Source organism: Nylanderia fulva, unplaced genomic scaffold (assembly GCF_048542155.1).
Source record: "Nylanderia fulva isolate GAGA-0341 unplaced genomic scaffold, ASM4854215v1 Scaffold15, whole genome shotgun sequence".
NCBI classification, from domain to species: domain Eukaryota; kingdom Metazoa; phylum Arthropoda; class Insecta; order Hymenoptera; family Formicidae; genus Nylanderia; species Nylanderia fulva.
Window position 1 is genome coordinate 4550788 of NW_028189730.1, and position 14534 is coordinate 4565321.

The following is a 14534-nucleotide window of genomic DNA, read 5'->3' on the forward strand; positions in this document are numbered from 1 at the left end:
TGTCGGGTCGGAGGACGCGCGTTGTGTATTGTCACGATACACAAATCGTTCGACTTTGCCCTCGTCGAAATACACATTCGTCAAACGCGGCCCGACTTTATTCTCTACCCTTCCGCTTCCGCTCGAAATAAATTCTGGATTCGTAAATCTGCCAGATGTCCGGACTTGCTTATGTTTATTGCTCTATTTGCGTTCTTTTCTCTTTGGGGATCTAGTCCTATTCGGGACTGTATTGTCCTGGCAAACAAACGTGCGAAGTTAATTGCGACAGCGCGATTTTCGGACGACGAGCTAATTCCGATTCAAGTGCTTTTTTTAATCGACAATTGCGCGATCGTTTTCAATTATAGAATGATTTTATTGAATGTTAAAAATATGTCGAAACTTTTTTTTATACTCGACATACAAAATATAAAAATCCATTGTGTTCGGAAACATCCTAAAATGTAACGAGAGAGAATGTTCGATACCCAGCAGCTATTATAAAATTTTGTTGCGGTGCAATTTGTCGAAAGCACACAGTTGGTACCCGGGTATCCATGCATTGAAAACAATCATGCATTAGTAGAACAAAAAAAATTTGTTAACGTATTTCTCATCAGATGAAAAATGAAGAGAAACATGAATTACACATTAATGCTAATTGATGTAAAATTAAACACAAACATTAAATAGTAACTATTATATATATATATATACATGATATAAAATTATTAAATATTAAATATAATACTTAAAACAATTTTTTTATATTTCCAAAATTCGAGAAGTCATTTTTATATAAGTAATCTTATATAAATAATATTAAATATCATATACATAATATAAAATTATTGAATATTAAATAATTATATTATTGAATATTAAATATAATATTTAAAACAATTCTTTATAAATTCCCAAAATTCAAGAAGATACTTTTATTTAATTAATTTTGTATAGAATTATTCAATATTAAATATCACAATTAAAACAATTTTTTTATAATATATAATTAATTTTATATAAAATTAATAAGTATCAAATATAATAATTTAAAGAATTTTTTTTTATATTCCCAAAATTCGAAAAGACATATTTTTATATAATTAATTTTACATAAAATTATTAAATATAAGACATAATAATAAAAACAATTTTTTTATATTTCCAAAATTCGAAAAGTCACTTTTATATAAGTAATCTTATATAAATAGTATTAAATATTATATACATAATATAAAATTATAGAATATTAAATACAATAATTAAAACAATTTTTTATAAACTCCCAAAATTAGAAAAGACACTTTTATACTTAATTTTATAATTAGTAAAGGATTGGTGTAATTATATATTTAAAAAATTACCTAGATTCAAGTGTATATAATATCAAGCATTTCAATTATATTCTATCTCATTTTCCCGCGATAACTTCCGCTTCGTCGTATCTCACTATTTATCTCGCCTGTCTCTCGATGTGATCGGCGACACGGGACTATTGGAATTAGCACTATCGGCGATAATTCCAATGCGATCACAGTGATGTTATACTAGCCGTAACCGCGCGGCGATAATGGACCTTCGCGCTCTAACCATATAAGCGGGGTCTTGTTTTGATTGCAGGCTTTCTAAACGCCAACACAGACTCGCACTTACGCTCGCCGGCGAATTACGGCCTGATGGACCAGATCGCGGCGTTACACTGGGTACAGGAGAACATCGCTTATTTCGGGGGTGATCCCAAAAACGTCACGCTGGTGGGACACGGAACCGGCGCCGCCTGCGTTAACTTCCTGATGACCAGCCACGCGGTACCGGATGGTGAGCCAACCCTCCATTTTTGCTCCAACTTGTGTCGCTGAATTTATATTTAACGCGAAAACTTTTGCCTCTATAAAGATATAATTGTTAAAAAATACAAGGCAACTGTGACCTCAATATCGTACACTTGTGTTTCTCTCTACTGGTAAATGCTTTGCACTCTCTTGGAACTGTCTTAATTACTTCCTCTTTGTGGAGTGTAATGTTAGTCCAGCTGCAGATGTGAACAAAGTAGTCAGTTTGTTGGTGAAAATTGTTTCAGTTTTGCTTATATTTGCATAAGTGCGTTCAGAATGAAAAGATACATGAAAGTTTTTTTTAACAATATATGCAGTCTGTAAGTTATAGTTTTTATTTATTGTAATTTTATTAAAAATTAAGTTATGTAAACTTTTATGTATATTTTCTCGCTCGGAAAGGTATATTTATTTGAAAAATATTTTTCAAATATCAACTGATATTGATATTTAAAAATAGATAATTTCAGTTTGAAATATAATCTGTCATATTTCAAACTGAATAAATTTTAGTGAATTAAAATTAATAATGCTTTTTTAAGTAATCTAGCCTTTAAAAATAAAGTGAATAATATTAGGAATATAATGTGCACAATCAGATATTATCTACTTTTTGCATTTCTAAAAATGCATTATAAAAAAATATGTTTATTTATTAAAAGTTCATGTATAAATCATATGATTTATTAAATTTTTATTTTTTAAAAAGATCTTGTTAAAATATGAGATTTTAAAAATGGATTTGATGTTAGGCGCATTTTCCTCATAAAGCCTAATCAATATTAATCAATTATAATTATAATTAAATACGTCGAAAACATTTTAAACGCATAAATTAAATAAATAAGAAATAATGAAATAAGAAATAATAAAAAAAAATTAAGACAAAACCTTGACGAATTCATAAATAAACAATTTATCCGAGACTTTTTACATCTATTATTCTGCCTAGTAAAATTAGACTTTAACTTCATAAAAATAAGGATCAAGCTGAATTTTTGTGGAGACCTTTATTTCGATGTTCTAATGAAATCCTGAAGTATCATCCTTAATTTCATTCAGGGCGTTTTTTCATGAGGATAAATTTTAATTCTTTGTCATCATCTCAAAAACTATCAATTTTTGGAGAAAAATAGTTATTATCTAAAAATAGTCATTATTTAAAATTGTAGTTGATAAAATTCTATACAAAAAAGATTATACTATACTTTTTTTTAGTTTTATAATCGTTATATGTTTATAATAGTGTGCATATTTTCTTTTTCAGACTTTGCTCTATATTTTTGAAGCGGGTAATTCCACGAAAAAAAGTATAACGACCTTTTTTGTAGGAAATTTTATGAGCTACAATTTTGATAATAACTATTTTTCTCGAAAAATTGATAGTTTCCGAGATAATAGCAAAAAACTAAAATTTGCCCCCTTTTAACCTCCATAAAAAAAGGCGTAGTTGAAATTAAGGGTACTTTTCACAATGTCATTAGAACATCGAAATAAAGATCTCCACAAAAATTCAGCTTGATCCTAATTTTTATAAAATTTTGCTCTTTTCAAGTCTAATTTTACTGGAATAAAATATTATATTACATAATTTTACTCGGAAGCTAAAATATATCTTCGAAGACCCTTAGAATCTCGAATATGCTTGTAGAGAAGTAATCCTAGCAACAGTTTATTGTCTGGGATCAACCCATAGAGAGTTGTTTCTCTTGTCGCGTCACGACATGGAAACAGATAACGTCAGGCAGAAACGACGGGGTGAAACGGGGAGGAAAGGGACAGGGGGAGGAAGAAGGGACGCAGGTCGAAGAGCGAGAAGCCGCACGAGACAATGATACGGAGGAGCCAGGAATAATGGAGCTGGTTTACCAGATGCCATAAATTACGTGGGAATCAGCTGGCCCGACCACCATTGACAACTCGCAGCTGTAGTGAATTATCATCCAGAGGGTCCCGGCGATAAGCTCCGCGGTTCCGAAACAGATTACGATGTACACTTCGCTTTTTTTTTGTCGCCTCGCGTTGATAAAACCGGGGGTCCGCATGACTCGTCGAAGAATACGACGAAGAATAATGGCGCGCCATTTCCGACCAAAAAATTATATCGCACCCTCATGCCCTCCTTTTCTTCTATTTTCGCGCAGAAAATCGATCGCGATAAATAATACAGATTAATAAAGTTTTTTAAATTCTCTCGCGTATATTTGTGTGATAATGATTTTAATTATATAATTAAATTAGAAGAATTGAATTTATGTAGTATTAAATTAATTATATATGTATAATGAGTTGGTGTGAAAATTCCTCGCTTAATGAATTCTTGATTCTTGATTTTTAAACTTATTTTAAAAGTTTTTAGAATTTTTCTTCTTAAGGGAATCCTAAACGTTCTTGAGAAGTTTTTGTTTTTTTCCTGTTTTATCGACAAAATGTGAGGTTAGAGAGACTCTAAATATATTTATTGGCTATACGGATTGTTTTTTACCTAAAATTAAAGCGTCCTTTGTTAATATTAATACTTTAATTTGTACAGGAAAAAGATTTATCAATCTGTATAGTCTTATATATCTTGATTACAAAATTATGAACGCTTAGAATTTATAATTCTGTAACTAAGATATATGAGACTATACAGATTGATAAATCTTTTTTCTTGCACAAATTAAGGTATTAATATTAACAAAGAGCGAAGCGCTCTAATTTCAGTTAAAAAACAATCCATATAGCCAATAAATAGATTTATAGGTTATCTAACCTTACATTTTGTCGATAAAACAGGAAAAAAAACAGACTTCTCACAGATATTTAGGATCCTCTTAACTTCATATCTTAAAATTTTCCTAAAAGCTAAGATTTATTTCTGTTTTTTATCGGGGCTTCTTTAATCAATTAAATCTTTCTTCCTAATGTTATTTAATCATTAATTCTATGTATTCTCATTATTTCTTACGTCTTGAATAAATAATTTTTTTCCGAGTTTAAATTTTAAATCTCTTTATCTCACATTCCCTTTGCGTCTCGAATACTTTATAAGAGTCTTTGAATCTCTCGGCTCCTTCAAGTTCCGATTTTTCGATTTCTCGATTACTTGAATCCTGCAGCTTGAATCTCCAAGTTCCTCCTAGGTCTTTGTAGATCTCGAAGATTTTTTTCCCTTCCAGATTTCAATGTTCTCCTTCTCTTGTGATACCTCATTTCCTTTGATCCTCGCACCTTTAATTCGTCGAACGCTTGGCTCCCGGGGATCCTGTTCCCTCGAAGGAATTAATTAATCCTCCGGGTATTATGGAGGACTGCCATTAAATCCAAGTAACGCGACGGAATTTGAGCCGGCGATAATCCTTTAATAGTCCTTTAATGTCGCGAGCTTCGACACCGTCTTATCGTTTGGTGTCGTCCTCTCGTCGACGACGGATATCGGAAGAACGGGGCCATCTTGATTCCGTAATACGTCGGAAATACGTCGAGAACGCTGTCCCTCAAGATATTCCGGAGTTTACCTCCGATATCTCCTTTACTAAATGAATGAGAGATCCAATCGGATATTGACATGTATCGGGGCTGATAAGATCGCTCCAGGAGACGCATCTCCCGTTGAATATCTAGATTCGGACCGATCGACCGAATTGGGATTACACGTGGAAGAACGTCGCTTGTCGTTCCTGGTTTACCGAAGCTGCTCCGCGAGTCATTCGACCGCTGCAATTGCTCCGGATTTTCTCTCCACAATGTTCGAGTCTCCTCTGCAAATTTGTAAGTTTGTGCGCGCGCGCAAGTTAATATAATAGTTACATATAATTTTATGCATTAATAATATAATATGTTGCGTATTAATAATGAAATTATCGCAATAGTATATTGTGTATCAACTGCGGAAAATTGTTAATCCGGCGTGGGAAATCGGCCGCTTTCCGCACAGAAAACACGCACACAAAATGCCACTTTGCCTGCACGTGTAATACAAATTAATATTTTTTAAAATTTGATTAGTAAATTAATTAAACAATACATTATTATTAAGAATGTCATATGTATAGTGAAATATTGAAAAAGTAAATTTTATATAAATTTAATTTGAAAGAATTTTAATTTATATATAAATGCAATTTTAATAAGAATAATTTACTAATTAAAATAAATTTATCAGAGATATTAGAGAGATTAAGAATATTACTAAAATATTAATTGATATAATTTTTATTGTGATTGGAAAAATAAAATAAATATGAAATAAAGAAAAGAAAATTATTTATATGGAAAAATAAATAATATATATTTAATATATTATTTATATATTTTTAATATAAAGTTTTTTACACTTTTTAGTTTGCATCGAGAATTATTTTATGTAACATCTTTACGGGCGGAACCGTATATCTTGGAAATATCAAGATTAACGACTTACAGGATTGGGATTAAGCAACTTATCCTGGTCTTCTGTAGTAAATAATAGACTAACTAACGCACGACGAAGCGCTTGCAACACGTCGTGTTCCTCCTGATGCCTTAATTTTCCTCTCACTGCGAGAGAGCCATGCAGTCTCTTGTCTATTCATCTCTTACGTAATGTCCAATTTTCCGACGCGTGATGAGAAAATTAATCGCTAATAAGGTCGACTCAAGGTCAACTCTTCCGGGTTGCCCTCGAGAATACATATTTTATTATTATTACCAAGAGAAGAATTTTACGATTCTTTCATTGTTCCTTACTCCCCGTAGAAAGTGGAAACTCTTAATTAAATGGGAACGAAAAGATGCTTCTTTTTTCCTGAGAAATGAATAAAGATTGCATTTACTTAATTATTAATTTTCCTTTTCATCCTTAATTTACGTAATAGTAATGCATTACTAATAAAACTCGTAAATAAAATATATATACAAGTGCGTACATTATTATTAGTCAATTTCTTGCACACAGACATTCACATACATAATTTATGCTGACGTAAAATTAAGTTGTAAATTAGTTGCGAATTTTTTCTACGGAGAAATTCTTCATTTACATTTTTTCTTCAATATATCGCAAAAGTGGAAGTCCGATATATATGTCATCTTCATCTTTTTTTTTTTTTCGCATCCTGTGTGTACATACACTTCTTTTTTTTACACGGCAACATTCGGTCCGTGATCTTATTGATTCTCATCTTCAGAACGGAAATCGTTGATAATATCGTAATGGAAATCGTTGATTGGAAATAAATCTATCGAGCGATCGAGATGAGAGTATTCGCGTTACTATGCATTGAAACTCGGATTGTATTTCGTTTACTCAGGTAATATCGTAGTCCCGCGTTCGCGAGAGGAATCGACCTCGAAATCATCTCGAAATTCAATTCTGCGCGTCGCGATATATAATCTCTCCTCTCCCTTTCCTCATCCCCTCGAACAAACACTTTTGCATTACGAGATATGATTTGCGAATCCCGAGATAAAGCCGAAGCCCTTCTCTCTTTCTCTTGAAGGCGTGCGAGAAATTCCGGAATCGCGGTGATTCTAGGATATAGGATTTTTACGACGGATATAGAACATTTTCAGGAAAACCCAAGTATGCAAAAGACGCAAAGATTGCACCACCCTGGAACTACGTAAGGGGTAGTTACAACTCGAGCGAGGAAATTGCTTGAGATCCCGAGATCTTGCGAAAGGAAGATATTACTTTATTAATACTTAATTACGCCTATCTCTCTGTCTAATTGTAAGCATTTGCAAAATCTTGGAGAGTAAAAGTCATTGTAAGATTAAGGATATTTATTAATGACAATATTCGTATTTATTATTATTAATATTATTATGAAATAAATAAAAAGATACAAAAGGGTGAATAAATACACCCCTCAAAATAATAAAGGGATAAAAAATAGGCAAAATTCAAAGTTTAAACAAAAGGGAGAAAACTCGCGAATTTCTTCGTTATTTTCACCTATTTCTAAAAAATTTATACGAGTTAAAAAAAATTCAGTTTCTATATCATGTTAAAGAGCAAAGATTCAGCTTTAAGAATCCATTCTTAAAATTGCTGTACAATCATTTTTAATGGAGTTATGAACGATTAATGTGAAAATGACATTTTCTCTTCAATTTACGATAACTTGATAGGGAAAGATTGAAATTTAAATTTTAAAAAACGATTTTGCAGGGAAAACTTCAAGCTTTAACATAAAAATGTCAAACAATTTTTCTCAGATTATCTTGTGTATGCGACATGTCTGCAAAGTGAGAAAAAATCTTCCATTTTGTTATGTTCGTCGTTTTCTGTTTATAAAAAAATATCAGAACTGAAGAAAATGAAAAAACTATGACCTTTTGAAAGTAAAGATTTCAAGCTTTAAAACCCTTTTTTAAAAGTTAAATTATTATTCTTTGAAACAAAGTTACAACTATTTAAAGTTTGCCTATTTTATGAACCATTTTTTGATCCCTTAATTATTTTGAGGAGTACATTTAAATAAGTAAAAAATAAAAATAATGAAGGTAATAAAAAAAAAACAATAAATATTTAAATAAGTAAATAAATAAAAATAATAAACAAAAAAGATCAAATAAATAAATAAAAAATAAATAGAGAATAAATAAAAAATAAATAAATAAATTGTAAAAGACCAATGAACTGGATGCTTTAATTACTGGATTCTTTTGTGAGGTAAAAGTTTTCGAAGTTTGAACGCTTTTGAGACTCGTAACGAGCCTTACAAAGGGCACTGTACCTGATATTACGTAACAGCGGCGGGACTCGATTGCAGGTCTGCTGTTCCATCGTGGCGTCCTGATGTCAGGCAGCGCACTTTCACCCTGGGCGTTAGTGAGAGGCGCCGCCAATTACGCCATGCAGGTCGCCAAACACCTAAATTGTTCGTCGGTGAGTACCAGCAAACATGTCCACCCGATCGCGCCGAAATTATCCCCTACGCGCGCGTCAGTCTCTATAATTTCATTAACCCTTCCTTCCCCGATACCCACTTCCTTTTCGGTCGCACGGTCCGAGAAAATTATATAAAAGATATATCTTTATTAAAACATTATAGAATTTTGTAACGTGCGAAACTCGAATTATCGCCTCGAGCAATTTCATCGAAATTAAATTTTTATTATGATTAACTTTGATCAAGAGAAAGAAAGAATAGAGTAAATTAAACATTTGAGAAATATATATATATATATATATATATATTCGGGGCTTAAAAATTCAATGCGACACTAGTGGTGATCGCGTGAACTATCATAAATCGCCGTCGCGAATATACATTTAACATATTATCTTATTGTTATTTGGAAAATTAATAATGTTTCTTCATAAAGGCGTAGCTTTTGTATAATCACAGAGTATGTCTAGGCGCAGTGACATTTTTTTTTATTAAAAAAATCAATTTTTACACTTAAAACTCGTTGTTGTATATTCGCGGCGGCCATATTTGTTTTGCTTCAGTAGCGCCTCTCTTATCCCGGTGGACGTTTTTTTCGCTAATATACATATACAGTTTAGAAGATAATTCTTTGTCAAAAATTAAAATGATTTTTTAAAAATATAATTACCCTGTATAAATTAATTCAAATTTAACAAATATCTCAGTTAAGAAAATATTAAAAAATAATGCTATTAAACGAAAAGAATTTTTTAAAAATTTGACAGATTCAAATTTACGAGACAGCGAAGGCGCCGATGAATCCGGCGTTAAATTCGGATAGGTTTTGTTATTTCAGTTAACAGAATGGGACCGATCGACAGAACACGTACCCGTTATATTTCACTGCGTCGACATTCCTCTCTCTCTCACTCTCTCTTCACGTTAATTCTTATTCGCTCGTTTTCGGACGCCTGGTCGTATAATTCACAATAATAAGCGGACAAACATAAATTAAAATATCAAATGCGCGAATAACCCCGCATCCGTGTTTTTACAGCGTTAATTACGCAACACCAATTATATTAACGGGGCGTTTCAATTAAGCTAATATACACCCGAGACATACATCGGCCCCAATAGGCGAACGCGCGCGCATTTTCAATAAAGAGGAGGCTAAATTTCGCAAATTGCAAATTGGCATCGGATGCAAATTTTCGTATAACTTTGTAACGCGCGAAACGGGATATTTTATACTATATCGGGATTGAAATTTTTTTTTTATAATCGCTCGAACGCCCGCATTAAATCAATTTTATAAGAAGAAACGTTGCTAGAAAAAAAAAAGAAAAAAATAATAATATATGTACTTATAATACGCGCACGCGTGCGTGTCGATTTTATTTCGGAATTCAATAAGAAACGCTGTAAATAGCACACTCTATATGTCATCGTATACAGACGATTTCGCACCTTACTCTTTTTACTTCTTCCCCTCTCTTTCGTTTTTCTCAGGATATACAATCCCGACACTACAAATGCCATGAAAAATATGTTGTCCTCGGTTGACGGCTATTTTATCGAAGGTGAATTACGTACTTGGCCCACTTTATAACCGCGTAGCCGCCATGACGTCTTCTTTATTGAAATTGATATGCAGCGTTGTAAATTCCGGCGACGATATTCGTTCCGATCGTCGTCGAAAAAGAGACCAGATATACCCTCTCTCTCTCTCTCTCTTTATATATATATATATATATATATATATATGTATGGTATATATAAGCTCCCGTCCTCGTCTGTCAAAAATAACGCAATAAAAGATAACCCGGTTTCATCGGTGTTTTTCCAATTCGAACTTTCACCCCCTTCTCCTCCCCCTGTTCATAGATATCCCATGGGAAGATAGAGAGAGAAGTGGGAAGAGAAGGTTGTGTGAAATAAAATTGATTCCCGCTACAAATTCCCGCTGATTCGTACGGCATAATATAATCCCCGGCCTCGATTTCCATTTTCGCGCTGCCACTTTTTTCCTCCCCCGAAACACTTTCAGAAACAACGAGAAAGAATTTCGCACGCTTAATCCTCGGTTAATCGTTACCTTCATTTCACCCGCAAATTTGAATCCTTTTTTGGACACGATAAACCGTATGTTTTTCGGTTAAAGGGTTAATTTTTCCCCTGTCTCGACATAGTACATTTTCCCGAAAATATAAAACAAGTCTCGTGAAATTTATTTAATTATATTACTTTATTTATTTTATTTATTATTTTATTTATTTAATTTATTATTATTTTATTTATTTATTTTGATTCGATTTCCTTGATTTTATCTCGATTTTCTTTAACCCTCTGTCAATGCAAAATTTTTTACCTTATCAATATTTGGCATTCACAAATGAATCCTTTTTAAACACGATAAACCATATGTTTTTCGGTTAAAAAGTCAATTTTATGTTCTGTCTCGAAATAGCACAATTGCCCGAAAAGGGAAAAAATGTCGTAAAATTTATTTTATTTATTTAATTATATTACTTTATATATTGATTTTATTTATTATTTATTATTATTATTATTTTATTTATTCGTTATTTATTTTTATTCGATTTAATTAATTTTATCTCGATTTTCTTTGATCCTCCTGTCAATGCATAATTTTTTACCTTTTCATCAATATTTGGTATTCGCAAATGAATCCTTTTTAGACACGATAAACCATGTTTTTCGGTTAAAAGGTTAATTTTATTTCCTGTCTCGACATAACACATTTGCCCGAAAAGAGAAAAAAAATCTCGTAAAATTTATGTTATTTATTTACTTTATTTATTTAATTATATTAATTTATTTATTTTATTTCTAATTATTTATTTTCATTTATTATTATTTTATTTATTTGTTATTTGTTTTGATTCGATCTAATTGATTTTATCTCCATTTTTTTCGACCCTCCTTTCAATGCATAATTTTTTCATCAATGTATGATTGCCCTGTTTATTGACACAAGGATTGAATATTTTATTTATCCTTTAATCTATTCGAGAGCTTTACTAAAACGAGAAAGAGGAAAGAGAAGTGTTTTTTTCTTTTTCTTTTATGTATATATATATATTTATATATATATATATATATATATATATATATATATATATATATATATAAAAGAGGGTTTATTTATTCTCTCTAAAGAAAATATTATCCTCGGTTATCGCTTCCCCTATTTTTCCACGAGAGCTAAACTGTATATTTTAAAAACTCACGGGGGAAAATATAAATCACGTGGCGGAGACTTAAAAACCGGAAGACGTGCGCCGCGAAGTTAACGCATATCGCGCGTCGACACGTTTTCCCGCGATGTTTTCACCCTCGGTTGGTGAACGAGGCCGGTACCTTAACGAGCCGCTACCATCATCCCCTACTCCGTCAAAGCAAACAAGATTTTCGTGCGTCAGCTCGGCAGAATTCGGAGTCGCTGATTTCCCGGAACCCATGTTGGACCCGCTGGCTTCGCCGGCGATTCCGCTTTAATTCGGCGGTGAACGCAAATGAATTGCTTTAACGCCGGTAATCGGCTCTCTCCCTCTCTCTCTCTATCTACCTCCATACGGACAGAGGCCAGAGATGGGGAGGAAAAGGGGCCAGGAAGGTTGGCCGCAATCGAATGTCGAGTCGGTCGCTGACGAAACCGGGCGATCTCCCCTCCTGGCTCCCGTGTGAGCAAATTGGCCGCGTACGGAACGAGGGCACGGAGCTCTTTGATTGCACCCCCGTTTCGATAAAATTACCGAGCGCGAGGTCGCTACACATAATGTGTCTCGTAACTCGCGATCTTAATTGAATGAGTCGACCTTCGCCGAGGCGAAACTGCTATAATTGTAATCTGTTCTAGAAATTGTTGAATATGTATATATTTCTAGACAAATATGGTTCTTTAATTTTGATATTGACTTGAAATTAACTGGAAAAATATGATTTCTTAAAGGAAATGCTGCCGTTGTTCTGTTTTACCGACTTTAAGTTAGGTTAGGTTCACTTTTTATTGAATATACAGACTAAAAAATTCTCTACAATAAAAGTACTGATAATAATAAATAGGGAACGCTATCCGGCAACTAATTTTGGTTGTTTTATGCCTCGACATCGATTCCGCACGCAAATATACATATAGATAATTAATTCAAGTACGAATCTTTTGATACAGGCTTTTAATCTCATTTTTATTACTTCTGTATTATTCTTTTATGTCATCTCTATTGGGAGCGCCATATTTTGTACACAAATAAACTGCAGAACTTTTGTATTAAATAAGTATTGTTATGAACTGATGCAAGATGCCGATAAAAAACTGTAATTTTTTAACTTTTATTGTTTTTTATGCGAAATTACGGCGTTCTCCGCTCATTATTATCAGTATTTTAATTGTAGAGAAAGATTTTTTAATCTATGTAGCCAATAAAAAGAAAAACGTTTGAACTCAAAGTCGGTAAAACAGTCTTGACCAGCATCCCCTGAAACAATTTTTATTTTCTTTCTTCTGTTCTATTCTTATTTTGAGAATTAAATTATTCTTTCCTCAAAAATGAAAAAAAGCAAAAGTAATTTCAGCACCTAAAAAAGATAAAGGTAAAATTCTTCCTGCCAGTTACAGTCCAATCAGTTTACTGTCGAATATAGACAAAATCTATGAGATGGTCATAAATGATAATATTAATACTTTCTGTAGTGAAAATAACTTCCTTCCAGAAAATCAATTTGATTTCCGGACGCGTCAATTCACGATACACGCAATTAACAAACTAGACAGGGTAAAATTGGCATTTTTTGTAAGGAAACGCATTTCTTTTCTAGAAATATTTTTGCTCTCTAAATATATACAGCTATGAAAAAATATTGAGAAGTTTTATTTGATTCTACTGCATCTTCTTTTATTAATAACATCATATAGAAATTTTAATTAATTATTAATTTTATTTATTAAATTTTTATGATCGATCTGTTAAAGATTAAAAAAAAAATTTATTTAGTTTTATGTAACAGAAAACACTTTCTTTCGTCAACGACCAAATCACGTTCTAAAATACCGGTTCTCGTCTGATCACCGCAGTCAAGAAACGTTGAGCACGATTATTACTGAGATGGGAGACCGCTTGGGAACACCGTGTGTTGTTAACGATTTCTTTTTTATTTTCTGACAGATCAATCAGATGAATATTTTAATTTTGCAGATTCTAATATTACAAAAATTCGCTTTTTTTTACAAGGAAATGCGTTTTTTTTTCTTGAAATATTTTTGTTTTTTAAATATATGTATACAGCTATGAAAAAATATTGAAAAATTTTATCTCATTTATATTTAAATAATTTATATATTTTATATAGATATCAAATATTCTTAGAACATATTCTATTTAAAAAATATTAGTATTATTATTATTATTATATAATTATATCAGAAATTATGTAATGTTAAAATTATTTAACTTCTTAAAAATTAAAATTATAAGACATTCTATTTAAAAAAATTATTATTCTTATTATTATTTATGGGATTATTTTATTTCAACATATTTTAAAAATATTTTATCGATATTTTATTATTTTATCATAATTCGATTAAGAGAGAGGGATCATAAATTATTTTTTATATTCATTTATCTACTTCACAGAAAGTTAAGCTTAAAAAGTTGATGCAGATAATAAATAGAAGTTAACTCTTATTATATTTTATCGAATATTTTCTCTTATAACATTCTATTTTTAAATAAAATTTAATTCTTATTATAATATCAAATATTATTACATAATATTCTATTATATATATAAAATATTATAGTATCTTATATGAAATTTATTGTAACAAAAATGTTATGTCTTGAAA

The 14534-nt window shown here is 31.5% G+C and overlaps 1 protein-coding gene and 1 pseudogene across 1 annotated transcript in view; both read left to right on the top strand.

The window, feature by feature from the left end:
- The window catches only part of Nlg3 (Neuroligin 3), a 230147-nt gene that overhangs the window by 203221 nt on the left and 12392 nt on the right, over positions 1–14534 (top strand). Inside the window, exons 4-5 of the mRNA XM_029310692.2 lie at positions 1606–1803; positions 8561–8676. Of these exons, the coding sequence (XP_029166525.2) occupies positions 1606–1803; positions 8561–8676 (314 nt within the window). The remainder of the gene's footprint in view (positions 1–1605; positions 1804–8560; positions 8677–14534) is intronic.
- On the top strand, positions 13709–13828 carry LOC114937310 (5S ribosomal RNA; annotated as a pseudogene).